This window comes from Chiloscyllium plagiosum, unplaced genomic scaffold (assembly GCF_037043375.1).
Source record: "Chiloscyllium plagiosum isolate Xiang-an unplaced genomic scaffold, Cpla_swu_hap1 HiC_scaffold_16, whole genome shotgun sequence".
In the NCBI taxonomy this organism is placed as follows: domain Eukaryota; kingdom Metazoa; phylum Chordata; class Chondrichthyes; order Orectolobiformes; family Hemiscylliidae; genus Chiloscyllium; species Chiloscyllium plagiosum.
Genome location: NW_028270154.1, coordinates 44,271,375 through 44,294,894, shown reverse-complemented (window position 1 = coordinate 44,294,894; position 23,520 = coordinate 44,271,375). Strand labels below are relative to the sequence as shown.

Below are 23,520 nucleotides of genomic sequence, written 5' to 3'. Positions count from 1 at the left end.
TCAGTAAAGTGACAGAGGATGTCATCAATAGTGCTACCAAACAGCACTTGCTGAGCAATAACCTGCTCACTGATAGAGTGGGGTTCTGCCATTCCTATTCAGTTCCTGACCTTATGACAGCCTTAATTCAAACATGGCCAAAAAAAATAGCTGAATTCCAGAGGCGAGTTGACAGTGACTGCCCTCGACATCAAGATCACATTTGTTCAAATATATCAAGGAACCCCACAAAAATTGATGTCAATAGGAATCAGGGAAAACTCTGATAGTTGAGGTTGTTGGTGATCAGTTACTTCAGTTCCAAGATATCTCTGCAGTAGTTTGTCAAGAATGTCTCCAAATCCCAAACCTATCTTCAGCTGCTTCAGCAATAATCTTCCCTCTATCATAAACTCAGACGTGGGGATATTCACTGATGATTCCACAATGTTCAGCACCATTTGCAACCCCTCAAGACACTGAAGCAGTCCATGATTATTGGCAGAGTAATCCACACAATATCCAGGTTTGGGCTGAAAAGTGAGAAGTGACATTTACGCCACACAATTACCAGGCAATGACTATTTCCAACAAGAGAGACTCTAACCATGATACCTTGACATTTAATGGCACAGCCATCACTAAGTTCCATATTACATCCCAGGGGCTACCCTGGACCAGAAACCGATCTGGACTGGCCATATAAATAATGTGGCTTCCAAAGCAAATCAGAGGCTAGGAAACCTTCAATAAATAACTCACCTCCTAACACTCAGAAGCCTGTATGCCACCTACAAAGGTGCAATGGAACACTCCCTGCTTCTGGATCAGTGCACTTCCAATAACAAGAAGCCTGACACCTCCAGGACATAAGCAGTCCATTTGATTGTCATCACATCCATAAACTCTCATTCCCTTCAGCACCAACACACAGGAGAAACAACTTGCATTATCTAAAAAGTGTTACACCACAGAAAAGCACCAAGGCTCCTTAGAGGATATTTTCCAAGACCATTACCATCTAGAAACATTGCTGGGAACATTACAACCTGCAGGTTCCCCTCCAAACCACTCAATATCCTGACTTGGAAATATATTGCCATTCCTTCTGTGTCGCTGGGTGAAAATCCTGTAACTCCCTCTCTACGGCAGTATGAGTAAAGGGAGATCACTACCCAGCTTTTCGATGGCAACAAGGGATAAGCAATAAATGGTCTCATGAACAAATCAAAACAAATTCTTTCATGCTTTTTATATTTCAGAAAATTGAAATATCACCAAGATATTGCGTCCTTTACATTAGTTAAAAAGATAATCTTAATACCACTTATCGCCAAATTGATTGGTACAAGCATAACACGTTGTACACAACTGGGGTACGATGAACTATCCCCATTAGCCATAGCACACAGTGAAAAAGAATTGAACAAGTTTGAGTAAGTAATTGATATGATTTTGTACATTCCAGGGCAACACACTCCAGCACATACTAAAATAGTGCTTAATCTCAGGGTTGAGCCGATATTATTTCAACAGCTTGAAGTATTTTTACCAATGAAACACTATCCCCAACCCCCATGAGTGGAGAACCTCACCAACGTGGCCATATATCATTTATGAGCTCAGATCATAAGTAACAGTAATTGAAGAGCATTACACATTGCAGTCAAGCTGATTCTCCTTTCAAAAGATACATACAGACAAACTTACAGCAATGCAGAACTACAGGTGTGACTGCGTTTTATTCCAATTATCTCCCCAACATCTTTAGTCAAGAAAGTCTATTCAAATGCCCGGTGCTACACCAGATCGGACAACAACTCAAAAGACAAAAGGGAACTTAAGACATTTTATCTCATAACTTTCTGCTACACTGAGTATTATTCACATCTCCACTGGAAAGTTTTCCCATGATTCCATCTAAATTTAGTTTTAGTGACACAGTCAGTAGCTAAACGCAGTTTTGATATCAAAAGCAATTACTTCAATATCACCTCTGTAATCCAGCCCATACCAATGAACAGGCCACAGCTTTTATGAAGTCTGAAACTGGTGATACCCATCGAAACCAAACTGACTATCAATTCATTGTAAATTTATAACAAGTTACATACGACGAAGTATGTAATGCATTTGATAGCATTGTTAACAATTCCTTCTGTCACCCTGTTGATGGCTGGGAGCAAATTGACAAATCTGATCGTTGGTCAAGTCAATCTCGGTCTTTGTGAATGTGACTTACCTAGGCAACAATATGCATTATCAGGCAATAAGAGTGATTATGCCTACTTCTACAGTACATTCCTTCAACACTAATACTGAATGTTGTCAAGGTTCATACAATTGCTCTGTCCAGTGTCTTGATGTCAAGTAGAATGAATATAATTAGTTGAAGACTGGAATGTGATGGGAACCTCAGGGTTGTCATGCTGAGAACAACCATCCATTCAGTACCATTAGCTGAAGATAGCTTCAAGTTCCAACTGTCATGCTGGGCTCCACACAATTTAAAATAGGATGTTTGTGGTTTTTAATCTTCTCATTAGTTGCTTAATAAAAGACATAATTCACAACTGGTTACGATAGAATTGCAGAGCTTCGATCGGGATAGTCAATTGTGGGATCAGTTAGCACTGTCTATAGCATGCGGATTTTGTTCTTATTAGCCATGCACTGTAGTTAGCTGGTTGGTACATTAATTCAGAAATGTATGGTCCTGTTCTTGGTATGCTAAATCTGCACTCTTCAAACAAGATTGGTCATTTGGCTTGATGATGATAGAAGAGACATGGTCATGCCAAAGCAAAAGGTCACAGTTTGTGGTGCAATACAGATTTAATTGGACCACAGCATCAAATGACTTACCAGCTTTGAGCTGTTGGATCTGTTCTTAATCAATCCAATTTAGAATAGGGCTAATGGCTACACAATGGACCAGGCTCGCAGGACACAGACAGTATCTGGTCTCTACAAAGATTGCACTGTGGGTGACTCCCTAACAACATGACCACAGAAAAGGTTAAGGTCTTAAGTTATCCCCTTAAACTCCAGTTTTCATGATCTACTGAAAATCCCCTCTGACGTTTAAGTCCTTTGGGACTCAGTATTAATCAGCCTTGTTGTTGCACATTTCAGATTCCCCTACCTAGAGCTGTCCTTGCTTCTTCCATGTGCTGATTTGTCAACAGTAAGTGGTATTGAAAAAGGTCTACTTGCTCATATTGGACCTAAAACCTTGGAGGATTTTTGAGCTCTGGAGTAAACAATAAGAACTCAAGATTATTCTCTTTTTTTGAATGGCCCGCAAACATCCAAGGAACTGTGTTGTCAGTGGAACAAAATATATTCAGAGATGGTAATGTGAAGAGCCTGAGGTGTAAAATTGTAGATGAGTATAATTATGACAGGCTGTAGCTTGACTAGTGTGTGGACAACTCTCACAACTTTGGCACCAATGCACAGATGTTAGTGAGGAGAGCTCTGAAGGATGAAGTGGGTTGGCTAAGTCTTTGCTGTGCCTTGATTCAACACCCACATCTTAACAAAGCACTGCATCCAATTTGTTTCTTTTTCTGGTGATATGATATCACTCACTAGCTTTCTAGATCACTTTAGAAGACAGTTCAATAGTCACACACAATGTTGTCAGACGAGCAACATATAAACTATAGAATAAGAACAGCAGATCGCTGTCTCAAAAAGCATGAGTGAACCAAGTGGGATGTTGCAACAACCAACAACTTCATGGTCATGTTTACTAATTCCATTATATTATACAGCTATAAGATTATAATTTTCTTCTGTTTGTCCTAAATATATCTATTATCAAGAAGACTGCAAATATTCTGCTCTCCACCAGAAGATATGCAAGAATGGGAGTAAATGGCATTCTCATTTTTCCCATTCCTGTCACACAATCCCTATCCTCCTCTTAGCAGTACAGATGAACTTGGGTTCTTGGTTCAGAAACAGAACAAGGAACATAAGGGGAGCCAACTTCTAGAAAGATGCAGAAAAGTAGCAGATAGCTGAAACTTCGATTGTTAATTTCATTCTAGGAGATCACAAAATTCTTACTTACATTCTACCAACACCTTCATACATGCGTGCTTCTTCTGGCATTGTAGATATTTCTGCATCTGTTAAATGTGCATGTTTCTTGGTCCTATTTAATTGCTCAATTTGCAAATCTGCAAGTTTCACCTTCTGTTGTGTATCAAGTACCTTGGACTGCAATTCGGCAAAAGCCTGAAAGAATACAGGAATAAATTTTAAAAGTGTGACTGTAATTAATTTTACAAGTCAAAGTTAACATAACTTATTAACAGTACAGTTAATTATAGAATCGTTATCTAGCAATGTATTCTCTCAAGGTTTGAAGAATGAGAAGCAAACTCAAAACAAAGGTACAAAATACTTAAAGAGATAAACAGAGTGCATGCAGGCAAGGCATTTGCCTAGTTGGGGAGTCTAGGACTGGGATACAACAAACAAAAAAAAAGGGGGAAGCCATTGAGTTTTAAAAAAACACGAGTGCTAAGAGTTTGGCGAATCTTTGGAATTGTCTATCCCAGACAACTACAGAAGATCACTCAATGGAATGCATAATGCTCCTGCAGTAAAATAGCCTTATTGATACAATGACCATCAATGCCATTCATTGAGAGGCAACTACAACTCCAGAAGGAGGTATGGTGAGAAGAAAGTAAAACTAATCATTTAAAAATACATTAAACATACAAGAGTTGACGAACCTAAGTAAGAAGAGATATTTATTTCTCAAGAGATAATGTCAATTAATAGAAGAGCCATAGATATACATTTAGAGTTTTAATACACATTAATTAAAAAAGGGATGAACAGTTTAATGTCTAAATTAAGGACAGTCAATCGAAATTCAAAATACTGGTTTCAGTGTATGTGTCTGTGTGAGTGAGTGACACAGACAGACAGACAGACAGACAATGCCAGATCTGCTAAGTCTTTCCAACATTTTACTTGGTTTTCCAAGATTAAAGGCTTGTAATAATGGTCAGATATATGCAGTTTTAAAGAACAAGGTTTAATCCTTCCAATATGCTCAAGGCAGGGGCTAAGATGTAGGAGTTTGCCTGGTCAGCCATGCTGAGTTCCCCAAGACCCAGAATGAGGAAGGTGAGTGGCAGGAAGGGCATCTAGCTGTAAAACCAATTGTCAAATCCCATAGGTTGGTTAACACTAAAATATGGTGACCCAACAGAATGTGGGAAAAAGCTGAAAGAGATTTATTTATTTAACTTTGTCATCAGTGGTTGGTTGTGCTAATATATATAGAATTGATGCATTTGATACTGTAAGTCAGACATTATTATTGCAGTTGCAATATAATCCAGTCAGTGCCCACAAATTTTATGCTTACTCTATAAGCCATTTATTATAACACACCTATGATACTCAAACTAAATCACAATACCGTCCACTAAATGGGTCCCTAGCCACTGGGGTTCATATCCACCTGCTCGATCTACATAGCTTCAGTAAGATCAATCTACAGATTGCATAACAGCATCCCATCATAATTACATTGAGAGCAGTCTGACACCTATAACCTCTACCATAAGAGCCAAAAAAAAACAAATGAAGCACTATTGCTAAGTCACACATCATCCTAATGCACATAAAGCATCACTGTTACTGGTTATATCTTGGAATTCTCCCTATAACACTACAGGGAATGTACCATTGACTGCAGCAATGCTAGGCAAAAGCCACCATTTTCTCAGGCAACCAGGAATGAACAGTGAATACAGCCTTCTGGGTGTCACCCTCATCCTAAATAGTATTTTTAAAAATAAATCAGCTGAGTAAATTATTGTTGCATAATCCTCCAAGCACCAAGATCATTGAATAGCTTATTTTAAAGTGAATTAGTTATCTGAATGAATCATGATGAGCATGAGATAAATAGACAAAAATATAAAATTATCTTGTTATTCCACATAATAGCAATATTACAAAACACTTTAAGGAATTAAAAACTGAACATTTACACAAACTGTTAAACAACTCGTGAAGAGACCCAAACAAAACGATAGATATTTATCTTCCAGATACCATTCACACTGATTGAATGTTGCGTGTAGTTCCAAAATTTTAAACTATTAAATATAAACAATAATCATTTAGACAACAGGTAAGATCTGACATGAAGAAAAACGTGCTTTTCAACAGTAAGCGGGAAGCGATAAAATATTGTACTCTTAGACACTTAGAAACATCTCACTCCAAAAACAAAGTCAGAAATGGTGTTATTGCTGTCTACGGATTACACACATGGCAGACTTTCAACTCGACAGGGTGGGCAAGACTTCACCGCAGCCGGGCCTGCACCAACTACACATTTTTAATAACCACCGAAAACGAATCAATGACAAAATCCTCCCCAACATATGCCTTTCACTCTAAGAAAGCTAAAGACAGCGATCAGTCATCAAAACAGAATAGGAACACGCGGCCATGAAGCTCCTGAAACCCCATGTACCTTCTTCAACTCCAAATCCACGGGGGCTGCCATCTTTAGAGGGTGAGCGCATGCGCAGGCCGCACCTTTCCCCCAAATCCCGGCGGTGAGCAGTAGCAGCAGCAGTGAGTGAGCTTAATGTGGACCATCATCTGTGAAGCTTTTCATTCTTATCCCCTTTAATATGTTTGAAGGACACAGGTTTCCGATTTCACTTTATCGAATAAAATAAAGTACTTCCAATATTGGAAGTCTGAACTTTTTTTAAAAAGAAAGCAAACTCAGCAGTTCTGCCAGTGACAAAAGCAGAAATTGTTGGGAAAGCTCGACAGGTCTTGCAGCATCTGTGGAGAGAAATCAGAGTTAACGTTTCAGATCGAGTGACCCTTCCTCAGACTTCTGGTGGCACCTGAGGGTAGAAGGACAGGGTTAACGTTTGGAGTCAGAAATTATTGCTTAGGAAGTTCACAAGTTCTAAAGAAAAGTCACATCGGAGATGCAGTTTAATTTCGATAAATATGAGGTGCTGCACTTTGGAAAGGCAAATCAGGACAGGACTTATGCACTTAATAGTAAGGTCCTAGGGAGTGTTGCTAGGTGCGTAGTTCCTTGAAAGTGGAGTCGCAGGTCAATAGGATAGAAAAGAAGGCATTTGGTATGCTTTCCTTTATTGGTCAGAGTATTGAGTACAGGGGTTGGAGTTGTACAGGACATTGGTAAGTCCACCTTTTGGAACATTGTGTGCAGTTCTGGTCTCCCTCCTATCGGAAGGATGTTGTGAAACTTGGTAGGGTTCAGAAATGATTTTCGAGGATGTTGCCAGGATTGGAGGATTTGAGCTCTCGGGAGAGTCTAACTAGGCTGGGGCTGTTTTTCTGGATCGTCAGAGGCTGAGGGGCGACCTTATAGAGGTTTATAAAATCATGAGGGGCATGGATGGGTAAATAGATAAGGACTTTTCCCTGGGGTGGGGGAGTCCAGAACTTAGAGGGCATAGATTTAGGATGAGAGGGGAAAAATTTAAAAGGGATCTCAGGGGCTACCTTTTTCATGCAGAAGGTGGTGCATGTATGGAATGAGCTGCCAGAGTAAGTGGTGGAAACTGGTACAATTGCAACATTTAAAAGGCATCTGGAGGGATATTTGAAGAGGAAGAGTTGAGAAGGATATGGCCAAGTGGTGGCAAATAAAACCAGATTAGGTTAGGATATCTGGTCAGCATGGATAAGTTGGACTGAAGGGTCAGTTTCCGTGCTGCAATCTCTATGACTATATGACACCAAATGCTAACACTGTTCTCCATAGATGTGGCGGAATGGTGACTTCACTTTCTTGTAGTCTCTGCGTGTGGACTGTAATGCTTGTGTGCAGGATCTGTTGCTGTTCTGAGGTCTCTACAATTCAACAATGTATGGGCACATTGTTCGCTTTAAGTTTCTGTATATTTTGTAATCAACTTGTTCAAAAATGTTATTACATTTCTGAGAATATACAATTTGAACCCAGGTTTCTGGCTGGTTTAAGCTTCTAAGGGAAGTGACTTCAAACTTAGTAGTTGAAGTAATTGGTTTCTCTTCCTGGTCCCCAGTAAAAACACCACCGTTTTTCCAATCTAGAATTACTTCCTTTTGTAATGATTTGGAGATGCCGGTGTTGGACTGGGGTGTACAAAGTTAAAAATCACACACCAGGCTATAGTCCAACAGAGCGCCGCTCCTTCATCAGGTGGTGATGAAGGAGCGGCGCTCCGAAAGCTAGTGTGCTTCCAATTAAACCTGTTTGGCTATAACCTGGTGTTGTGTGATTTTTTTTCCTTTTGTAAAATTTTCTAGATGAAGTAGCATTATTTTGTCTAATTAAACATTGGAAAGCCATTTTCTAAAAAAAATTATGCAATGGTGCTATCATGGACTGGGTCAACATTTATTGCCCATTTTTAATTGCGCTTATACAAAGTGACTTGCTTGGCCATTTCCAAGGGCAGTTAAAAAGTTAATCACATTGCTGTGGGATCTGAAGTCACACATAGGCCAGAGCAGGTAAGGATGGTAGATTTCCCTTACCTTAAGAACATTAATGAACAAGTTGAGTTTTTGCATCAATGGTTATTTTATGACCACTACCTTTTTCAAATCCAGATCTATTAATTGAATTTAAGTCCATCAGCTTCTGTAGTGGGATTCAAACTAATGTCTCCAATGCATTACCCTTGGCCTCTGGATTACTTGACCAGTGACATTACCACAATCCCACTACTTCTTCAAGATACATGAATAGCAAAACATTGCTACTCCACACAGTCTGTTCCTGAACTTGTCTGCTGCCTCAGTATTTTACAGCTTGGGAAGGTAGTGATGTAGTGATAATGTTACTAGACTAGTAGTAATCTAGAAACCCAAACTGATGCTTTTAGGGCTCAGGTACAAATCTCATTGGTATTTTAAAAACTGAATCAACAATCTCTAATTATCATCATAAAATTGTTATCCATTGTTATGAAATCCTATCTTGTTCACACCTGAACTTTGTTTGACTTGATTGGCTATATGACTTCAAGCCCACAGCAATATGGTCTATGGTCTTACCTTAATAACCATCTGAAATGGCCTGGAGCCATTCAGTTGGGCAGGCACTGGCCCAGTGTTATTATCACTAGACTATTAATCCGGAAACTCAGCTAAAGTTGTAAGGAGAAAGTAAGGACTGCAGATGCTGGATATCAGAGTCGAAAAGTGTAACACTGGAAAAGCACAGCAGGCAGCATCTGAGGAGCTGGAGAGTTGACGTTTTGGGCATAAGCCTTTCATCAGGAATGTGATGTTGTAGGGACCCAGGTTTGTATCCTGCCATGGCATATGGTAGAATTTGAATTCAATTTTCAAAATCTGTAATTAAGAACCTACTGAAAGCCATAATTGTTGGAAAAATCCATCAAGCTTACTAATGTCCTTCAGGGAAGGAAATCTGCCATCCTCACCTAGGCTGGCTTACATAAGACTCCAGACCCACCGCAAAGTAGTTGACTCTTAATTGGCCTCTGAAATGGTCCAACAAGCCACTCAGTTGTATCAATCACGAGAAGTCTCAACAAAGAAATAAAACTGGACAGACCACCTGGCAGCAGGAAAGGCAACAGCAAAAACAGCTCTATCAATCCTGCAAGGTCTTCTGTATTAACATCTCGGGGCTTGTGCCAAAATTGGGAGCGCTACCTTACAGACTAGTCAAGCAACAGACTTACATTGTCTGTAGGGTATTTCATGAATATGACTATGTCCCAGACATCACCATCACCTTCCCTTAGTATGTCCTGTCTTACTGGCAGTACAGACCCAGCAGAGGTGGTGGCACAATGATATACAGTTGGAAGGGGGTTGCCCTGGGAGTCCTCAACATTGACTCTGGATCCCATGAAGTCTCATGACATCAGATTAAATATGGGCAAGGAAACCTCCTGCTGATGCCCTCCCTCAACTGATGAATCATGACTCCTCCATATTGAGTGACACTTGAAGGAAGCACGGGCACAAAATGTCCTCTGCATGGGAAATTTCAATGCCCACCATCAAGAATGGCTTGGCAGCAGCACTACTCATCGAGCTGGTCAGGTCCTAAAGAATGTAGCTGCCATTCCTGGGATTGTGGCTGTGGGAAGGAACAAGAGAGGAAAACATACTTGCCCTCATTCTTATGAATTTGCCAGCTGCAGATTCATTCATCCCAGACAGTATCATTGAGAGTGACCACCGTACAGCCCTTATATGGAGACGGAGTCCCGTCTTCATACTGAGGATACCCTCCGTTGAGTTGTGTGGCACTATTACTGCATTAAATAGAACAGACTTTGAACGGATCTAACAACTCAAGTCTGGGCATCCATGAGATGCTGTGGGCCATCCACAGCAGCAGAATTGCACTCCAAATCAATCTCTGGCCAGTGAAGAATGCTGTTTTCCCATGAATAAAAAAAAGTTCAATGGCAAATAGGAATGCCAGTCATGTCCACATCACATGAAAGTGAATATTTTTAAAATTTTCTGATGCTAAAAAATTAATGCTAGCCACCTCTATGATCAGAGCAGCATTGCCTGCATCCACCCCAATCTCATTTGCAGAACACCTTGACACCTTACTTATCGGTCAGCTTCATGACTTGAATTATTTATTATCCTCTGCTTCATTCTCTCAAATGTTACTCTAATGCTGATTCAGAATTCCACTGGCTACATCTTATCTTGCACAAATTTTCATTTGCCTTCAGGTCAATCTTGCTTCCCATCCCCAAAGTATTCTTTTTAAAATTTTTACTCCATCCCAGCTCTCAATATCCTGTGTCAAATTTCCACCAGTTTCAAATCAGTTATTTACCCCATCTGACTTTCTGTAATTATACACTCAGCATAACGCTTTTCTTCCCTCATACATGGAATGTGCGTTTTGTTAGCTGGACCAACACTTATTGTCCATCCCTAAGTAACCTTCAGAAGGCATTGATGAACTGCTTTCTTGCCTTTTCTCAGACAATTATGATAAAACAAACTTTAACTGGGAATAAGTGGGTCCAATCATGTTATTATAACTTCATAACACTAACAAAACAAATTATTATCAAATTATTACCCAGTTCACTTCCTGGGATAGTTCATGTTAAAGCTCGTAATTTCAAAGCAAAGATTTACTCTAATTTCTAACTGTTGTTACATAGTTCAGTTTACTGATTCAGTTTAGGATTGCACTCCAATTGAAACAAATCACTTTGTTCACAAAGAAAGTAAGCAGCTTCTTACTACATATGCTTCTGGAGGAAGCCCAATTCAGCTCAGTCAAGCAAAATGTTCTTGAGCCAGCAAAGTAATTCCTATAAATTTGTTGAACCCATTCAGGGAAATCCAATCTACAACATTAAAGTTAATTACAGTTGACCTTCATATTAGTGGTTAGAAGTCATCACAGGGTGCCTTGACAAAGAATATCTAAAATTGTAGTCACATTACAACGTCAACATCTCTACAAATCAGTTTTCACTGTCCAAGTGTTACTGAAGCTGTACTGTAAATTTAGAGATTGGGTTAACTTGGTTTGTCACTGTACAGGGTGTAACTACAGCACAATGTCAAACTGCATTTCAAAAATCTTTGAAACCTACCGCTACATGCATTTAATTGAAATATTTAGACAATGTAGACTCTGTGGCCTATACACAAAACATTTTCCTTCTAATTGCTTGTGGAGGAGGTCTTTATTTCATTTAAGAATCAAAGTTCCAGCTAGACCACATGAAAAGTATATTGTCTGACTGCAAGTCGTGAAGGAATGAGTAGGTGTAGCACAAATGTCATATTTGACACGACAAAATTAAGAGGTTATCACAGACTGTCTTAAAGATTCCAAAATATGAAAAGCCCTAAGTTATGCACAAAGAGGACAGCCATCGGGCAGAACATTCCAATTGCTAGCATACATATTCATGAGTAATTTGTATCAAAAACATCTTTCTTTTTTCTTTGCCTTTTTTTTCTTAGTAACATTGACTCAGTCTGTAATATAGTTCTATGCATACCTGCAGACTTCCAACATTTTACTTAAGTACCCATTCTTTCAGGACTTTTGAAGACTGCAGGCCCTGATAATATTCTGGCAGTAGTGCTGAATATGTGTGGTAAAGAGCTTGCTCTGCTCCCAGCTAAGTTGTTCCATATACAGCTGCCAGACTGGCGTCTGCCTAACAATGTGAAAAATGGTCCAGGTGTGCCCGGTACACAAAAAGGACAATTCCAACCTGACCAATTATAACTCCATTAGTTTACACTCAGTCATCCATAAAGTGACGGAAAGTGCCATTAACAGTTCTATCAAGCAGCATCTGTTTAGCAAAAATTGCTCATTGACACAGTTTGGGTTCCACCAAGGCCACTCGGCCCCTGACCTTGTTTCAAACATGGACAAAAGGCCTTTCCGGAGATGGAGTGAGAGTGTTAGCCTTCGATATGAAGGCAGCATTTAATCATGTGTGAAAACAAGCAGCCATAGCAAAACTAGAGTCAATGGGAATCAGAGGGAAAACTCTCCACTGAATGGAATCATACCTGGCAGAAAGGAAGATAGCTGGGGTTGTTGGTGATCAGTCATCTAAGTTTCAGGAATCCTGCGCAGATGTTCCTCAGGGTAATCTTATTAGATGATTTAGATTCGATTCCCTACAGTGCGGAAACAGGCCCTTCGACCCAACAAGTCCACACCAACCCTCCGAAGAGTAACCCACCCAGACCCATTTTCCTCTGACTAACACACCTAATCTATGGGCAATTTAGCATGGCCAATTCACCTGACCTGCACATCTTTGGACTGTTGGAAGAAACCGGAGCACCTGGAGAAAACCCATGCAGCCATAGGGAGAATATGCAAACTCCACACAGACAGTCACCCGAGGCTGGAATCAAACCTGGACCCTGGTGTTGTGAGGCAGTGGTGTTAACCACTGAGTCACTGTGCCGCCCCAGGCCCAGGCCCAACCATCATTACATAAATGATCTTCCCTGCATCATATGATCAGTAGCAGGGATATTCGCTTATGATTCCATAAGGTTCAGCACCATTCACGACTCCTCAGGTACTGAAGCAGCCCAATTCCAATTGCAGCAAGGCCAAGACAATATCCAGGTATGGGAATGACATGTGGCAAATAACATTCATGCCATACAATTGCCAGGCAATGACTATCTCCAACAGGAGAGAACTTGACCATTGACATTCAATGGTATCACCATCACCTAAAACTACTAACAACAACCTGGGGTTATGATTTAGCAGGTACTGATGTGGAATGACCATATAAATACTCTGGGTACAAGAACAAGTTCAGAGGCTAGTAATCCTACAGAGAGTAACTCACTTCCGGACTCTAAATGCTGTCCATGGTCTACAAGGCACAAGTCGGGAGCATGATAGGATACTGCCACTTGACTACAGCTTGAACTCAAGAAGCTTGACACCATCCAGGACAAAACTGCCTGCTTGATTGGCACCACATCCACCACCATCAACAAGATGCTTTGCAGAAACAGTACCTTCAAAATATATGGCCATTATCATCAAGAAGGACAGTAGTAGCAGAGGAACATCAGCAGTTGCAAGTTCCCCTCCAAGCCACTCACCATCCTAACTTGGAAATCTATCACCATTTCTTCAATATCACTGGGTCAAAGCCCTGGAACACCAGTCTTACAGTAGTATGGGTCTACCAACACCAAATGGACTGCAGTGTACAAGAAGGCTGCCACCTTGTCAAAGGCAATTAGGGATGGGCAATTAATGCTGACCCAAACAGTAATTTCCCATCTCAGGAATGACAAAAACTAAATTATCCAGAAGTGAACAATTTTCATGCCAAAAAAGATGTGTATCATGCACCTTTACAGCCACAGAGAAATTCAAAGCATATTTGTTATTTCTTACTTATGCAGTATCTCAACCTGCTGACACTAAGAATTTTTGATGTTCTGATTTTCACATCACTGCCAGCCAGATAACAGAATGATCCAATTGAAAACTTTAAGCTCATAAAAATATAACAGGAGAGATGATGAAATAGATAAGAACCTGAAATTTAAACCAAATACCCTGGTCTTTAAGAAACAAGTATCGAGGGATCAAGTTGCTTGTAGCTATGGAACACTGTTTGGAACTCTCCAGTGTGGATGGTGAACATCAGTAATTATTAAACCATGATGCATTAAGTTATCTTAATACTGTCTTCATCTGATGTCCACATGCATATTGCAGCAGGGATCATAGGTAAGTGATCAGAAGTAGGTATGCTCCCTGCATTTTCTATTTTCTAGTCCAGAAGACTGGTTGTAATGTTTCTACGGCTTTCCAGGGTGAGATTCATAACTTCATCAAAGTTTGTGCGAAGATTTGTAGCTCGGGTGCTCGTTGTTGTGGTTCTGTTCGCCGAGCTGGGAATTTGTGCTGCAGACGTTTCGTCCCCTGTCTAGGTGACATCCTCAGTGCTTGAGAGCCTCCTGTGAAGCGCTTCTGTGATCTTTCCTCCGGCATTTGTAGTGGTTTGAATCTGCCGCTTCCGGTTATCAGTTCCAGCTGTCCGCTGCAGTGGCCGGTATATTGGGTCCAGGTCGATGTGCTTGTTGATTGAGTCAGTGGATGAGTGCCATGCTCTAGGAATTCCCTGGCTGCTCTCTGTTTGGCTTGTCCTATAATAGTAGTGTTGTCCCAGTTAAACTCATGATGCTTGTCATCTGCGTGTGTGGCTACTAAGGATAGCTGGTCGTGGCGTTTTGTGGCTAGTTGGTGTGAGGCATGGCACTCATCCACTGATTCAATCAACAAGCACATCGACCTGGACCCAATATACCAGCCACTGCAGCGGACAGCTGGAACTGACAACCAGAAACAGCAGATTCAAACCACTACAAATGCCGGTGGAAGGATCACAGAAGCGCTTCACAGGAGGCTCCCAAGCACTGAGGATGTCACCGAGACAGGGGATGAAACGTCTGCAACACAAATTCCCAGTTCATAACTTCATAATAGACAAGGAACTGAATCTCCATTTTAGCCTCAAACGCTATTTATTAGCTTGTCAAGTTTTTATATACAATTTGATTTAACCTTCTCATTGAGCTTATTGCTGCCCATATAGTCTTGACCACCAAAGACCATAATGACAGAGTGCAAAGTAATATGTTTAACTTCTGCATTATTACCGAAGGGTTTGAATGCATTAAGTCTTGAACAGCAGTACCTCACAATAATTTCCTGTATCAGCAACTACATTTTAAAACCCCTGGCTGTAAAGTGTTTTCAGATGTCTAACGATCACAAAAGGTGGTCATATAAATGGAGGTCTTTCATTCTTTTAAACAGTCTTACAAGTCTGGCCAAATATTACAGCTATTTTCAACTGAAACAAAGCAGATGAATGTGTTTATTTATAATAAGATGAACAAGCTGCAAATAAATACACTTGCAATTTCATTGGATGATAGTCCATAATGTATTTTGCTTCTGGTAGATAATAATTTATTTAGTTTATTTTCTCCATGGTCCCTGCCCCCATCATTTACACTTCTATTTTAGCTCCAGACCCTCCCCTCTTGAAAGTGGCAACAGTTTCTGGTAATGACCCTGCAGGCTCCATTCATAATCTGGCATCTCATTTAAGTGTCCATTCTTCATGCCTAAGTCTAGACAGTTTGGAAGGCTATTTGAATCTGGATCCAAGACAGCAGTTCTCAATTTTATCCTCACTCAACATCAATGCAAATATAGTTCCAAAAGTAGCTACTGTATTAACATAGAAGTTAATAAGTGGTAAACTTTGTCTACATTTTCCTCTATCATTTATTTTCTTTCAAATTTATTCATGGGTTATTGACATCACTAACTGTCCAAGCATTTCTCACCCATCCCTACTTGCCATTGAGAAGGTGGTAGTGAGCTGTCTTCTTGAACCATTGTAGTCCTTTTGGTGTAGATACATTTTCCTTAGCTTTGAGCAATGATACAGCAGAGAACCAGAGTTGGGACTTTAGAACAGGCTAAAGTAATTACACTAAATGGTACAGTTGCCATTTGTGCAAACACGAGAGGAAGTTTGTCCCATCTCTTTGACATGTGCAAGGGAATAGTTACACTTGTATTACTTTATTGAAAATAACCAATAATATTAAAGCTCAGAACTTTCTTTTATGATTTAACATTATAACAAAATACTATAAATCAGTGGCTTTTCTTTTCTACACATGCATTGCAAAGATATTTAGATCAGTGATTTTTTTCAGTTGCAATAAATAAATGAAATCCATACAGATTTATACAAAAAGAACACATTTATTTTACATTAGCAATTCATACGGAGAGGTTCATTTACTGTGTTTTAGGGAAGTTTCTTTACAAATTCATATCTCCAATTAACACATACACATTTTAAACAGAGCAGCAGAAATGGCATGCTTTAAATAAGCTGCAAATAACCTAAAATAAGTTAAGATATAAAATAATACTAAAATAAATATATACTGACAATTTAAAGGTGAATATAAATAAGTTGTTTTAAATATTAACAGTATAATAGGAAATTACAAGTGGTGGACACACTGTAATTTCTACTCTCCCCAGTTGCTGGGGAATAGATGTGCACCCAATGGATGCAGTTATTCTACTCATTCAGTACATGAACAACTTGATTTTTTTGTCTTGTCTTTTTAAGTCACTTTTTGTTCTTTCATGGTTTATTCCATCAATGAGGTAGATTTTGTAGCCATTTTGTACCTACAATAAAAATATCAATTGAATTGATCACTTTAAAACACTAACATCATTACATACACATTTTTGCCATAGTGGTGGATATATGGTTATGCACTTAAAAACAAGACGTCACTTCATATACACTAGCACCAATTCTGCCCTGCAACAATCATTTTTGGAGCTTTCATGCTGTTGTGAAGTACTAGCCCAACCACGTGGAATATACATTTTAACCACAAATTAATACCTCATCTGGTAATACTCAGAATGCAGTCTCATACTTATTAAAAACTTTTTTAATGGAATATCATCTTTTGTTTTAACAATACAATTGACAGATCACTTTGGTTTGAAGGTACTTGGGTAAATCCTTATTAGAAATAAAATATTTATGTAATCTTTCCTTAACTTGAATAGGTCACCAAAAGCTTGACATTAGACTGAGAACAAATGCAAAGTCATTTAAAAAATTGACCTTTTTTTTTTTAAGAAGTGTGCTTCTATATTTCAATGTATGGTGAGACAAATGCAAGACAGGCTGATATTATTACACATCAACAAAAATATGCAACTTTTTGAATATTGTGTGCAATTCTGGTCTCCTTTCTATTGGAAAGATGTTGTGAAACTTGGTAGGGTTCAGAAAAAAATTTACAAGGATGTTGCCAGCGTTGGAGGATTTGAGCTGTAGGGAGCAGCTGAATAGGCTGGGGCTGTTTTCCCTGGAGAGTCGGAGGCTGAGGGGTGTCCTTATAGAGGTTTATAAAATCATGAAGGGCATGGATAGGATAAATAGACAAGTCTTTTCCCGGGGGTAAGGCAGTCCAGAGCTAGAGGGCAAATGTTTAGGGGGAAGAGGAGAAAGATATAACAAGGATCCAAGGGGCAACTTTTTCACACAGAGGGTGGGGAGTGTATGGAATGAGCTGCCAGAGGAGGTGGTGGAGGCTGGTATAATTGCAACATTTAAAAAAGGCATCTGGATGGGTATATGAAAAGGAAGGATTTAGAGGGATATGGGCAAAGTGCTGGCAAACGGGACTAGATTGGGTTGGGATATCTGGTCGGTAAGGACGAGTTGGATCAAAGGGTCTGTTTTGTGCTGTATATCTCTATGATTCTATGATAACAGATTTCAAAAAGGACAAAATGGAGTCCAGTCAGGTTACTGGGGATTGTTGATCAGGGCCTTACTGATTTTGTAACTATTGCTATTGGAAATATATTAACAGATACATTCTGGGTCAATTCGATCATTCACAGCCTGTGGGCCACATTACGAATTCTAATCTTTGAATATTAAAACAATTCATTCTGGTAGTCAATGTCCCTTAGTCTATGCCATGACTAAGGGACATTTTAAAACTAACCTACGATTTATGGGCAAGATGTCTGCTTTATAAACTAAACTATCACCATCATTCTTCCCATCCCAAAGTGTCATCAAGCAGCTTTCACCCAGGCATGCTGTGTCACTTCTTTAGCTGATAAGACATGTCTGTCAGTAACCCTCTGCTGCACCTTTCTTGATCTGATCTGTTGTGCAACAGTTCATGTCCACGTGGATCCTCTGCACAGCAACACACAGAATTTAGGAAATAACTAACTGAATCCATAGTACATTTTTTGTGTAACACTCTTACATTCAGGCCACAATATTATGTACCCCATGTTGTTATCTTTTCATTTAAAAAGTACTTATATGTAACATAAAACCCAAGAATAATTTGTGAATAACTCACCATTTCTGTTGAAGTCAGTGACTGTTGTTATTCCCAAGTTTAATCTTCTCTTCATTCTTTACATCATAACTGGCAACTCGCCTGTGATATCTATCAAAAAACAAATAAAAGATTTAAGGCAATGCCAAAAAGCATATTAAAAATATGTATAATTATTTCACACAGACATTTCTTCTGCCATGCTTATGGTTGATAAAAAAAACTATTTTAAGAATCATTGTTAAACTATAAATAGTTATCAGAAACTATTTTGATACACATTTTTCAGATGATTAAAACTGCTTGATTACTGGAATTCTCTCATTTTCTTTGTTCAAACAAGACATTAGTTATGGATTTTATGATGCACTAGAATTAGAAACAGTTTTCAAAAGGGGATAGAGAAAACCATACAGATTACTCACCCAAGAACCAAGAGGATAAGGATTACGGTGAGACTAAGGGAGGAAAGCACCACAGCCACAATTGCCAGAGTAGTTGAGTTGTCATTTGGATCTTTTGGATGTTCGACTGCTAAAATGAAAGTACCACATCGGACTCCTTCATATCCTGAAAAGCACCTAAACAAAAATCAAGTAGTACATTTTAATTTGCTTATTAAATATTCAAATATGTAACAAGTCAAAGGACCACACCTTGACTTTTATATGCAACTGTGACATATTTGCTTTCTTAAAGTAAGCAATGATTTGTAATATCCCTGGAAAGTACTAAAAACTATTTGAATTTTATGTAGTTGTGATGGCAAAGCTAACCAAAAAGGTGGTGTTTATGAAATAGCTATTGTTATTTATTTCTGAAATGCAATATATTAAGTATTATGCAGAGTACATAATATATTAATATTTTGTTTTAAAATGTTTTGAACAAAAATCATGACACTTTCCTTGCACATCGGGGAAAAAAGTTCAACTAAGAATCACCAGTGATTCAGTCATCCAGTGATCCAATTAGACTTATTTTTAAATCCTTAGTGGAGAGTGAATAGTCTGAGCAGCAGCATTTCATCATGCTTGCCTGATTTCTTAACGTGTAACATTAATACTCCAGTCTTTCTGTTGACTAAAATTAGTCTTCCAAGTTTCAGAAACTTGTACTTAAAGCTGTGAAGGTACATTGGTTTAAATAGCTTCGAGGGCAAAATTCTTAAATAAATACCTCTCATTTGCGTCAACAGCAATAGTACAGATTAAAATAAATCGGTGTTATTAAACTTCAATCGTTATCCGTTTCCTTGTTTGCTCCGGAGGCACAGGAGATATCCGCTTTGTCTAGACTTGCTGGGACGCAGGTACATGTAATGTTAGCTGTTTACTACCGCCTGTTTCCCACACTCACCGGAGGCATCTCGATGTTAACACATGGTCAAGATTTATCTGATTGCCTCCCTTCCCTTCCCCCACCTTCATTACACAAAGTCATCCCTCCATCTACAGACTGAACAGATCAGAAAAAAAATAAATACCTGCATGATACCTCTTTAATATGCTTCAAATACTGACATTCCCCATGAATGCAGTAATCTTTATATTTCCTGTAGCAGGGATTCTTTTTACCCTTTCTCTTGCCACGTCTATTTTTCCTTTGACGTTTTCCTTTGCCTTTGCCCACTTCGGTCGTTGTGGAGTTTTCCGCAGACTTGTAAAGCGCCACTAGTTTAAAATAAACAAGACACTGCTGTCTACATGATTGTCCGAAAAGAGAAGGTAGAGACAGCTCGAATTTCATTGAGCTTTTAATAGGTACGCTCGATACTATACTCCCTCCCCCACACAAGAAAACTTTGTTCAGGAATACAAATTCTGCTCCCGGGGCGCAGAATCCCCAATTTGTAACCTTAACATGTTTACGACTTGCTGAAGTAGAGGCTGTGGAAATCTTCCTCTAACATTACCTTCTGGTACTCCAGGAGTCCAATTACTGGGTGGACCCTCCACTGTTTGCACAGTCGGTTCCCCTTCAATAACTTCTCCGAGCATGGCCATAATATCCGCCTCCCCCCTCCTGCGACTCCGAGTCAGTTCACTCTCATAACCTTCGATCGCCGCCCCCATGGCGGTACGGTGAGAAACTGCGAGAACAACAATTCGATCATGAAAACAATCAACTAGGAACCTCGATTCAAATCCCTCTCATTTCACCAGCAGGGATTTTCAAGTGAATGTAATAAGAATTAAGAAATGCATTAGAAAATGAAAAGGGCCGTGTTCATTCTAATTCTGGAGATTGGTAAGAAAAAGAACAAGCTGCTGTGTGTCTGATAAGATAGCGCCACTCCTTTGGCACTGCCACGTTATACTCGAAATGCAAACATCAAACAGCTTCGCCCAGTTTGGCTCACGCCGATACTTGTTTTTAAAGCCGCCAAGTAAAAGGCACTCACCTGCGGCGAGAACAAGGAGAGCTGCTGCGATTGAAATCCTCATGTTGAGCAGAGACCACTTCGCAAAGTTCAACCTTCCTGTTACCCTCCGGCACAGAAACAACAAACGCCGGCGGTTTGCTGTGTCGTTGTCAGAAAGTTGCCAGCAGAAGCTCAGCTCCCTAATAACCAGCTCAACTCTGGCACCTTAATTTTAAACAAGTTTGTGTCGGCAGTCAGGGGCCGGGGAACAAATCCAGACAGGCGATTTGTTAAATGTCTCGAGTACTATTCATATTCCTTGCAGGCTGGCGGCGAGTTAAGAATAACTGGAGCCTTCTGGATATATAGGCAGTGAACCGACGAGAATGACGCCATCCCACGTGTCTTCTTTGGAGGGCAGAGCACAGTGTGTCGCTTTGTTGAGACTGGCAGGCTTATGATCCCTGTCTGTTTCTGTGCAGAAAACTTCAACACTGTCAAAATTATCTCAGGGAAACACCTCTTGGCACCACGAAACCGAATCTAAATGAACAAACATGGGAATATTGCATTTTACATACTTTTTTCTGCTCTATAGTAAATTCTGGCAGTAGTTTGGCGACTTATTATATGGGAAAGCACAAGCTTTCCAGACGCTGTGCAGCCCACTGCTGCTGAGTGGGAGTAATGTATGCATTGAGATCAGACTCAGGGAGCTGTGTTGATCCTGTGCAGTGCAGAGTTTAACCAGGGTTTTCCTGTGCATTTCTGTGGTACCCTGCGGCCTTGCTATAGTTTATCCAAGATTATTTTGTTAATTGTAGTTTCACTATTTATTTAGTTGCAAAATATCCTCAGTTTACTGTCAGCATTGGCATGGAAAATGTCAGGCACAACTTTTCTAACGCCCCTTGCATGTCTCAGTTTTAACTGAACAGAGTTCAAGGACATTTGGATAAGAGAGTTCCACCCTGCCACTACCCTTTGTGTTTAAATGTGTTTCCTGATTTCAATCCTAAATGGTCTAACTACCCCACATGTTTTTGTTTAAATTGTGTCCCCTGCTCTGGTTTGCCCCAACAGAAAAAAAAAATCTTTCTACTACTGGGGTACTGCATGCAGTTTTGGTGTCCTTACTTGCGAAAGGATGTACTTGCACTGGAGGGAGTGCAGAGGAGATTCAGTAGGCTGATTCCAGAGATCAGATAGTTGACTTGTGAGGAGACATTGAGTAGACTGGGATTATATTCATTGGAATTTAGAAGAATGAAGGGGGATCTTATAGAAACATATAAAATTATGAAGGGAACAGATAAGATAGAAGCAGGGAACATGTTTCCACGAGCGGGTCAAACTAGAACAAGAGGGTATAGCCTCAAAATTAGGGGGAGCAGATTTAGGACTAAATTGAGGAGAAACTTCTTCGCCCAGAGGGTTGTGAATCTGTGGAATTCATTTCTCAGGGAAGGAGTTGAGGCTTCCTCATTGTTTTTTTTAATGCAAAGATAGATAATTTTTTGAACAGTAAAGGAATTAAGGATTATGATGAGAGGGTGGGTCAGAGGAACAGAGGCCACAAAAAGATCAGCAATGATCTTATTGAATGGCAGAGTGGGCTTGAAGGGCCAGATGGCCTACTCCTGCTCCTAGTCCTAATGTTCTTAAGTTCATTGCTGTGGTCTGGAGTCACATGTAGGCCAGACTAGATTAGAATGGTAGTTTCCTTCCTTGAAGCACATTAGTGAACCAGATGGTTTTTCCTGATAATCCATAATGGTTTCATGGTCATCCCGTGGTGGGATTCTAACCTGGTCCCCCAGAACATTTCCGGGTTTTTGGATTGATTGGAGAGAAACAAGAAACCTAGGTCTCTGCTCCGCCATCTGCAGCTGGATCCTGAACTTCCTGACTACAGATCACAATCAGTGAAGATAGACAACAGCACCTCTTCCATGACAATGCTTAACACCAGCGCCCCTCCATGGATGTATACTCAGCCCCCTATTGTACTTCCTGTACACTCACGATTATGTGGCCAAATTTCATCCAAACTCCATATACAAATTACTGACGACACCACTGTTGTAGGCCAGATGTTAAAACAATGACGAGACAGAATACAGGAAAGAGATAGGAAGCTTGGTAACGTGGTGCAAAGACAACAATACCTCCCTCAATGTCAAGGAGGTGGACACTCCCCTATCAACATCAGTGGAGCCGAGTTGGAGGTGATCAAGAGCATCAAGTTCCTGGAAGTGGCAATAGTCAACAATCTGTGCTGGACCACCCACATGATGTGACAGTCAAGAAGGCACAATAAAGCCTCTTCTTCCTCAGGAGGCTAAGGAAATTCGGCATGTCCATAGTGACCCTCACCAATGTTTATGGATGCACCATTCTATCTGGATGCATCACAGCTTGGTATGGCAACTGTTCTGCCCAGGACCGTAAGAATCTTTAGAAAGTCATGAACACAGCCCAAACTATCAGGCAAGCCAACCTCCCATCCATTGACTCCATCTACACTTCTTGTTGCCTAATCTCCAAAAGGTCACTTCATCCTCAATCCCCATTATGTCAAGAAAAAGAAACCTAGCCAATCAAATCTTTCCTGATATGGAGAACAATGCACTTCAGGTAACATCCTCTTAATCTTCCCAGTATCCTTTCAAATGCTTATATAT

The 23,520-nt window shown here is 39.9% G+C and overlaps 2 protein-coding genes across 3 annotated transcripts in view; both read right to left on the bottom strand.

Annotated features, from left to right (window-relative positions):
* Positions 1 to 6,591, bottom strand: part of pfdn1 (prefoldin subunit 1) — a 94,026-nt gene extending 87,435 nt beyond the window's left edge. Inside the window, exons 1-2 of the mRNA XM_087995350.1 lie at positions 6,500 to 6,591; positions 4,061 to 4,227 (exon numbers count right to left, since the gene is read on the bottom strand). Coding sequence (XP_087851476.1) covers positions 4,061 to 4,227; positions 6,500 to 6,532 — 200 coding nt within the window. The 5' untranslated portion in view covers positions 6,533 to 6,591. The remainder of the gene's footprint in view (positions 1 to 4,060; positions 4,228 to 6,499) is intronic.
* Positions 6,592 to 16,168: 9,577 nt separating this feature from the next.
* Positions 16,169 to 21,187, bottom strand: hbegfa (heparin-binding EGF-like growth factor a). 2 transcript variants are annotated; one of them, XM_043685923.2, is made up of 6 exons: positions 20,876 to 21,185; positions 20,387 to 20,563; positions 19,958 to 20,144; positions 18,897 to 19,052; positions 18,493 to 18,582; positions 16,169 to 16,771 (listed from the first exon to the last, which is right to left on the bottom strand). In XM_043685923.2, the coding sequence occupies exons 1-5, from the start codon at positions 20,916 to 20,918 to the stop codon at positions 18,507 to 18,509; spliced, it is 639 nt and encodes a 212-aa protein (XP_043541858.2). In that variant the 5' UTR covers positions 20,919 to 21,185; the 3' UTR covers positions 16,169 to 16,771; positions 18,493 to 18,506. The 2 variants fall into 2 exon arrangements, with proteins under 2 accessions (XP_043541858.2, XP_087851475.1); XM_087995349.1 differs by lacking the exon at positions 16,169 to 16,771 and having other exon boundaries at positions 18,491 to 18,582; positions 20,876 to 21,187.
* Between the last annotated feature and the right edge of the window lie 2,333 nt (positions 21,188 to 23,520).

Coding starts and splice junctions, on each gene's coding strand:
- hbegfa (XM_087995349.1), bottom strand. CDS start 20,918: ATGAGGATTTCAATCGCAGCAGCTCTCCTTGTTCTCGCCGCAG. Junction 20,564..20,875: donor TCTCCTTGTTCTCGCCGCAG/GTGAGTGCCTTT, acceptor TTGTTCTCGCAG/TTTCTCACCGTACCGCCATG. Junction 18,583..18,896: donor CTTATCCTCTTGGTTCTTGG/GTGAGTAATCTG, acceptor GTTTTTTGATAG/ATATCACAGGCGAGTTGCCA.